The sequence below is a fragment of the Dryobates pubescens genome, chromosome 1 (genome assembly GCF_014839835.1).
Source record: "Dryobates pubescens isolate bDryPub1 chromosome 1, bDryPub1.pri, whole genome shotgun sequence".
In the NCBI taxonomy this organism is placed as follows: Eukaryota; Metazoa; Chordata; class Aves; order Piciformes; family Picidae; genus Dryobates; species Dryobates pubescens.
The window spans coordinates 41535175-41542214 of record NC_071612.1 but is presented as its reverse complement, the minus strand read 5'-3'; the positions used below and the strand labels follow the sequence as shown (position 1 = coordinate 41542214).

At 43.0% G+C, this 7040-nt stretch overlaps 1 protein-coding gene across 1 annotated transcript; it reads left to right on the top strand.

Moving 5' to 3' along the window:
• The first annotated feature begins 2382 nt into the window (after window positions 1-2382).
• On the top strand, window positions 2383-6100 carry LOC104304142 (general transcription factor IIE subunit 1). The gene is made up of 4 exons (XM_009904858.2): window positions 2383-2830; window positions 4110-4311; window positions 5332-5543; window positions 5714-6100. Exons 1-4 carry the CDS (start codon window positions 2383-2385, stop codon window positions 6091-6093), a joined length of 1242 nt encoding a protein of 413 aa, XP_009903160.2. The 3' UTR covers window positions 6094-6100.
• Window positions 6101-7040: the final 940 nt, after the last annotated feature.

Below are 7040 nucleotides of genomic sequence, written 5' to 3'. Positions count from 1 at the left end.
TGCTTTAGAGATGCAAGTCTGGGGTAAGGAGTCATCCAGAGAACTGATAGGGCAACAAATCTCAAGCTTACAGTTCAGGTCCTACTTCTTCCTTAATGATGTTATCTACTAATCACAGTCCCTATGAAATTATTTCATTCAGTATTTGACTTAGGGTAAGAAAAAAAACGTCATGAGACCTGTTCCTAATCCAAGTCCTTTAAGTGTTAGAATTTTGCCCCTGTTAGCCAAAGGCAGAATGCAGAAGTGGTTTTGTTCTTTTGTTAAGTGGCACAATCCAACTGGCATTTATAGAAAACTAATCCACACAGAGGGCATCTTGGCCCTGAGACAGCCCAGACTAATGCACATAACTGGTACTGTATCTGACATGGTTGCTGGGGCAATGCTCAGTGCTCCTGTGGGACTGGACTGGTTGCAGAAATACAGGATGGCTGCTTTCCTTTGGGCCTCTGCTGGAACCTACAGTGCCTCCATTTGTGGGCGGTTTGCTCACAATGTAGAAAGACCAGGTCCAGTGCTCTCCAGAGCCTGAGGAACTCGAAGCCATACTCCTAATCTCTGGAGCTGGCTGAGAACACTGTCTCTCCATCCTCCTGCTTAGTAGAAGTTACTGCACAGAAAGAAATTCCAAATTTGGGAGGCCAGAAAGAGGAAGAAAGTGAAGTCTTTAGCCTAAGTTAGCATACTTTTCTGTGGAAGAAGTCTGTCTTCCACAAGATTTGTGGTTTATACTCAGGTGCCCTTAGGGTTAAAACACTGGAGACTAGATGTGGGAATCCAGCCCATAGCCTTGAGTCAAGAGCAGTAGATTAAGCAGTCCTACACACTGGTAGCTTCTCTGCTGTCTGAAACTTCTTGGCTGTTCTCCTCCACATACCCTTATCTTAACATCAAAGGAAAGCCTACTTGGCTCTAAGTGCAAAGAGCAGAAAGGAAAATTGCTGGGTGCAGATGGGGCATGAACATGGTCCAGTGGCTCAGGGACAGCCAGTGTGCTCACTAACTTGTTAGCCAACAGGACTGCATATGGTTTTATCTGGCAGAAAATGCACTTGGCAACTTGAGGTAGCTCATCCACCAAGGAAAGAGGTGGAGGAAAAAAGACTTTTGTTAAACTTCTATTCTCTCAGCAGGTGGAATTCCTGACTCTTTGACTAGAGTATGCCCCTGTCCCACCACAGACACATCTGCACCCATGTACACAGATGGTGTGTCATACCCTTGCTAGGGCCTGACTGGGAGCAAGGTCAGGATTTAGCTTCTGGGAGACATGGCTGAAAACACACTGTGTTTTCGTGCCTGCAGAAGGGAATGTTGTCCTGTCACAGCATGAGTTACATAGCCCTGCTAACGTGTGGCAGTTGGATGCACTGTACTTAAGCCTTGTGTTGAGGATAAGGACAAATTAAATTGCTCCTTCCTCAGTGCTTTTGTGAAAAAGCACAGAATTGCACTTCTCATGCTCTGAGGACTGTCAATGAATTGACTTATGTTCCCTAAAGCTTCTCTCCTTACCATGGTAAAACTTAACACTTTTGGAAAAGAGCAGAAGAATTTAGGTTAGACAGGACCTCTGAAGGGTGTCTAGCCCAACCCCTGTTCATGGCTCAACTCATCTCAAAGCAAGGTCAGGATGCTCAATTTTTTGTCTAGTGGAAGTACAGAGACTCTATCTCCTGCCTGGGCAGCCTATTGTGGTATTCCCTCACTCTTCCTGTGGGAAATTTAGGTCAATGTGGTGTTACTGTCTTCAGGTTCCCAACCTAAAGCAGTAGGTTCACATTTGACTTAGGTTGTCAATGCTTCCCCTGTGAGATGCAGATTTAATTATGGCTCAACTACCAGGTTACTGCAAATAGGTTTTTTTTCATGTAAGTAGGATTTCTGCTGAAGGTCACTTGGAAGCTCTGTGTATGAATGTGCATTAACCTGGGCTTGAGCAAGGCACCCTCAGCAGTGGATGGCAGTGTTGGCAATGCCCCATGCCACCCCACTACCTACCCACCTTCTGGTCCTGTGGCTGCACCAGCACTATTTGGCAGCACATTGCCATCTTCTGTGAAGAGGGTTATTACACACTTTCTGTAACCTGTTTTCCTAGATGTCTTCTGTAGGTTTTTACACAAGAGGACATGAATATTTCAGCTGTAATTGCTGTACTATCAAGATTAAGTAATCTTTGATATCTATTGATACCTTCCATCCCCGGGTGCAGGTTAAGTATTTTGCATAAATCTACTCAGTGACAACGCTTGCAGAAGTGCAGCACAGCAAGTGACCTGCTCTGTATATTCCTGTGAACACTAAGAAAGGTTCACTACAGCTCACCTTCCTTCCATTTGCTGTATAGCACTTCTTCTGACAGTACTCCAGCTCCTGATGGAAAACAAAAACATTATCACAGAGGTTCCAGCAGCCCTGAAGCGCCTGGCCAAATACATTGTACGTGGTTTCTATGGAGCAGAGTTCTCCTTGGCCTTTGATGTGCTGCTCCGCTACCCTTGTGTGAAGGAGGAAGACTTGCTGCAGTTGCTCAAGTACGAACACAAGCAGCTGCGCACCATCCTCAACACGCTCAAGGCAGATAAGTTTGTGAAGCTGCGTATGCGAGTTGAAACAAAGCCCAACGGGAAGAGCACAAGGCACAATTACTACTACATCAACTACAAAGTGCTGGTGGATGTGGTAAAATACAAACTGGATCATGTACGCCGGAAAATAGAAGCAGATGAGCGGGATTCAACAACCAGATTCTCTTTCAAATGTCCCTCTTGCTCCAGCACTTACACAGACCTGGAAGTCAACCAGCTCTTTGATGTATTTACAGGTATGTTGGTTGGTTGTTCTTCAGATGTTTATCTTAAGCATGTCTGTTGGAATATACTTCTTGTTTGTGGGTGGAGAAGGGCCTGGGAAGGAAGCTGAGAGGTGAGGGTAAGAGAAAAGCTGTCTTGGTGTAACAGAAGCAAGAGGAAGAATCTTGAATATACAAGATGGGGTTGGGAACTGGATTTCAGGCCTCAGCTTTGCAAGACTCTTAACAAGACACTTAACTTGGTTTAAGATTATTCAGCCAGGTAATGTGAGGCTTCCTCATATGGAAAAGATAATACAGTACTCACTTCATTTTGAATCTGTTAGTGTGTTTACTTCTTCTGATGGAGTTAAACAAGATGGATAAAACCATTTGCAGTCATATACTGTAATAAGCATACTGCAGCCAGGCAGCAGAGGAAACATTCACTCCTATGCAAGAAGACACACCCACTGCAGAAGTGGCATCAGAGATTACAGGTTTCTCCTCTACAATCAAAATGACTAACTAGAGAGTGCTCGTTCAGAACTAGTTAACATGGCCTGGTATTGCAATATGCTACTCTAAGCGCAGCTGTTGTGTTCACATCAGGATGATGTATTAGGAAAAGATGCCCAGAGCCAGGGAGGATGACTAAATTGACATGTCAAGGGTGAAATTAGTGTACTGTGAGATCACCCTTTTGTTCTAAATGGAGGGACTTTGCCAGGTTACTCAAAAACACACGTTAAAGCTGGTGATGCATTTTGACAGAATATGCTCACACTTTTTGCTTTATGAGGTAAATACAGGTTTTTACCATATGCTTTGACTCCAAAGGAGGTTTTTTTGAACTTTAGAACTCTGAACAGCTAAAACCAGACACTATTTAGGCTTGCAAATGCCTTTTCCCCCCCTTACATTATGAACAGAACAGAGAAATAAAAAATAAAGGTTATGGACTATCTGATGATACTCTCTGTATCCTTGGAGGTATTTAAAAGATATGTGGATGTGGCACTTAGTGGTGGGACTGTGAGATTAATTGGACTTCATGAACTCAGAGGTCTCTTCCAACCTCAGCAGTTCTATGACTGTATATCTAGCCAACTTAATGTTTTCCTCTGACAGAGATACCTCTCTTACATAGCTAGCGAGACTAGCATCAGTCCTTCTGTTTCCCTAGTTCATGTGAACAAATAAAGTCAGAATACTTTGGCAGTTGTCCAGGCTGTGGATTTCTTAATGTGCTGCTAATCTCTTGTGTCCCATGAACATGAGGATTTCCAGTTTCAGTGACGTTATGTTGCAGAGACTTTCCGCTGCACTTACTGCAACACTGAAGTAGAGGAAGATGCCTCGGCACTGCCCAAGTGCAGTGCTCAAACCTTGCTAGCAAAATTCAATGAGCAGATGGAACCCATCTTTGTGCTGCTGCGGGAGATTGAAGATACTGTTCTGCCATATGACTTGCTGGAGCCTCAGCCCACAGAGATACCAGAATTAACAGAAAGGTATAAAAATAAACCTAGAACATCTACTAATCAATACAAACCCTCCCACACTCTTCCAGTTGTAAACCCTTTGAAATACTGAACTTTCAGCCTACTTTCTAAGCCTTTCTGCTTTGTTTCCACTCCTTTCTGTTAGCTGTTTCTGGCCTGCATCAGAAATAGTGCAGCCAGCAGGAGCAGGGGAAGTCATTCTACTCCTGTACTCAGCACTGGTTAGGCCACACCTTGAGTACTGTGTCCAGGTCTGGGCCCCTCAATTTAAGAAGAACATTCAGACTCTTGAATGTGTCCAGAGGACAACGAGGCTGGTGAGAGGCCTTAAGCACAAACCCTATGAGGAGAGGCTAAGGCAGCAGGGATTGTTTAGCCTGGAGGCTCAGGGGAGACCTTATTGCTTTCTACAACTACCTGAAGGGAGAATGTAGCCAGGTGGGGCTTGGTCTCTTCTCCCAGGCAACCAGCACCAGAACAAGAGGACACAGTCTCAAGCTGCACCAGGGGAAATTTAGGCTCGAGGTGAGGAGAAAGTTCTTCACAGAGAGAGTGTTAGCCATTGGAATGTGCTGCCCAGGGAGGTGGTGGAGTCACCATCCCTGGAGGTGTTCAAAAAGGGACTGGATGTGGCGCTTGAGGCCATGGTTTAGTAGTCATGAGGTGTTGGGTGACAGGTTGGACTTGATGATCTTTGAGGTCTTTTCTGACCTTATAGATTCTATGATTCTAAGCCTGGAGTAGGTAAGGTATTCTAAATTATCATTGTGCATTTATAGTTGTGTGAGTTTGGTTTTTTTGCTACCTTTTTATATTTGAAGTAATCTTCCAGACTACTTTGACTGTTACTCATAGCCCTTTCTGTGAGAATGTAACATTTCCCCATCAATGTGCATTTTTTGTTTTTTTCCTGGGGTCCATTTGGTTGGTTTTGTTTGTTGGTTGGTTTTCTTGGGTTTGGCTGGGTTTTGTAAGGGTACTAAGGGAGGCTTTGCCTGAATTTAACCTGTATAATGGATGACTTTTCAGCTTTGATCAGGTGCTAGAATCTTGCAGCCAACTCGAAAAATGGACCAAAAGAAGTTCCTCTTTTGGCGATATGTACACTCAAAACTTAGTTATCAATGTCCAAGACTCTGAGCCCAAGAAGAAAAGAAAGGAGAAAGCAACGAAAGATCAACCTAGCTGGATGTCACAGAGCACCATAGAAGAAGCAACAACAGCCAGTAACAGTACCATTGGTGAGTTAAGTTGAGCAGCTTTACCGCTTTTATCTTTCCTATTGAAAACGTAGGTGGTTTGGTTTAGAATATGGAGTAATGCTTCAAAACCCAGAGTATTAAATAAAAACACTTATGCCTCTGGTAACTGTAAATTATTGCTATGTCTAACACTCTGTATTGTGTAGTAGGAGTAAATGCTTCTGAAGAAACTGTTAAAGAGACTCTCACCGATAATGAAATCATCAAGACTCTTATGATACATGAGTTCAAGCCATCATCAAGCAATGACCAGGCTCCTGTTGTCAAAAGCAAACTACCTGAACCAGACAGTGACACTAGTGAGTCTGAAGAGGCCAAGCATTCAGGAGCAGCAGGAATGGAAGTAGCAGGCAGCAACTTTGAAGAGGAGGAACAGGAAACACTGGGTCCTATTTTAATGGTACGTGGTCAGCCTCGTTCATATGGTGAAGTCTGTGAAAATCCAGAACTTGTCTCTCTCATGACAAATGAAGAGAGAGAAGCTTACATAAAAGTAGGACAAGAAATGTTCCAGTCTGTCTTTGAATAAACACTACATGAAGATGCTAACTTGTATAGCATGAGTAAAGGCTTCTTTTGAAAAGAATCAGTCTAATAGTTTAACTAATGTTCCTCAAAGCTTATCAATGAAGAGTTGTTTGAACTCCTTGCTGTTATGCAAGGTAATAATCTTGTAGTAGGTAACTACAGTTCAAAATACTATACTATGCTATAGCAAAACCAATCCAAAGTTACTATGGATTTTCTGTTGTCTTAATACTTCAGCTTTGTGAATGCTGTAATTTGTTTTGGACCATGAATTGCTTTGAGGTAAAATGGGATCTGATTAAAATCAAGTTTCAAAAGCAATGTTACAATCTATTTTAAGAAAATAATTTTTCCACCCTTCTCTGGAAGTAGCAGATATTTCCAGTAGTGAAAGTGAGTCAAAGCTCAACATGAGTTGGTTTCACTCCCTACCAGTGCTCTAGTGCTAGATCATTCATTTAACAAGACAGGTGTTACACAGCAATCTCCATAGAGGGCAGACCTATTAATGAATTGTCTTAGCTGTAGAAGAAAACCAGCTATGGCATCTTCACTTTCATCTTAAAAGTAATTATCTGAATTCTTTATAGTCATTGCTCCACAGAAGTGTCTGAAGTGATGAACTTGTGCTATGGATGCTGGACTGGTATCAGAATAAGAGAGCTCAACTCTTGCAGCAATTCTACTAGAGCAATAGCTAATGAGACTAGAAGGACAGAAAACAAAACCAAGGAGGTTCCCTCAATGTTAGAAACCACTTTTTTACTATATGGGTGACTGAGCACCAGTACATAGAGGTTGCTCAGAGAAGTTGTAGAGTCTCCCGCCCTGGGGATATTCAAAAGCTACCTGGGCAGTCTAGGGTGACCAGTTCTTAGTTGCTCAGCTTAAGCAGGGCTGTTGGACAAGATGACCTCCTCAGGTCCCTGCCAATCTCATCCATTCTGT

Coding starts and splice junctions, on each gene's coding strand:
- LOC104304142 (XM_009904858.2), top strand. CDS start 2,383: ATGGAAAACAAAAACATTATCACAGAGGTTCCAGCAGCCCTGAAGCGC. Junction 4,312..5,331: donor ATACCAGAATTAACAGAAAG/GTATAAAAATAA, acceptor ATGACTTTTCAG/CTTTGATCAGGTGCTAGAAT. Junction 5,544..5,713: donor AGCCAGTAACAGTACCATTG/GTGAGTTAAGTT, acceptor ATTGTGTAGTAG/GAGTAAATGCTTCTGAAGAA.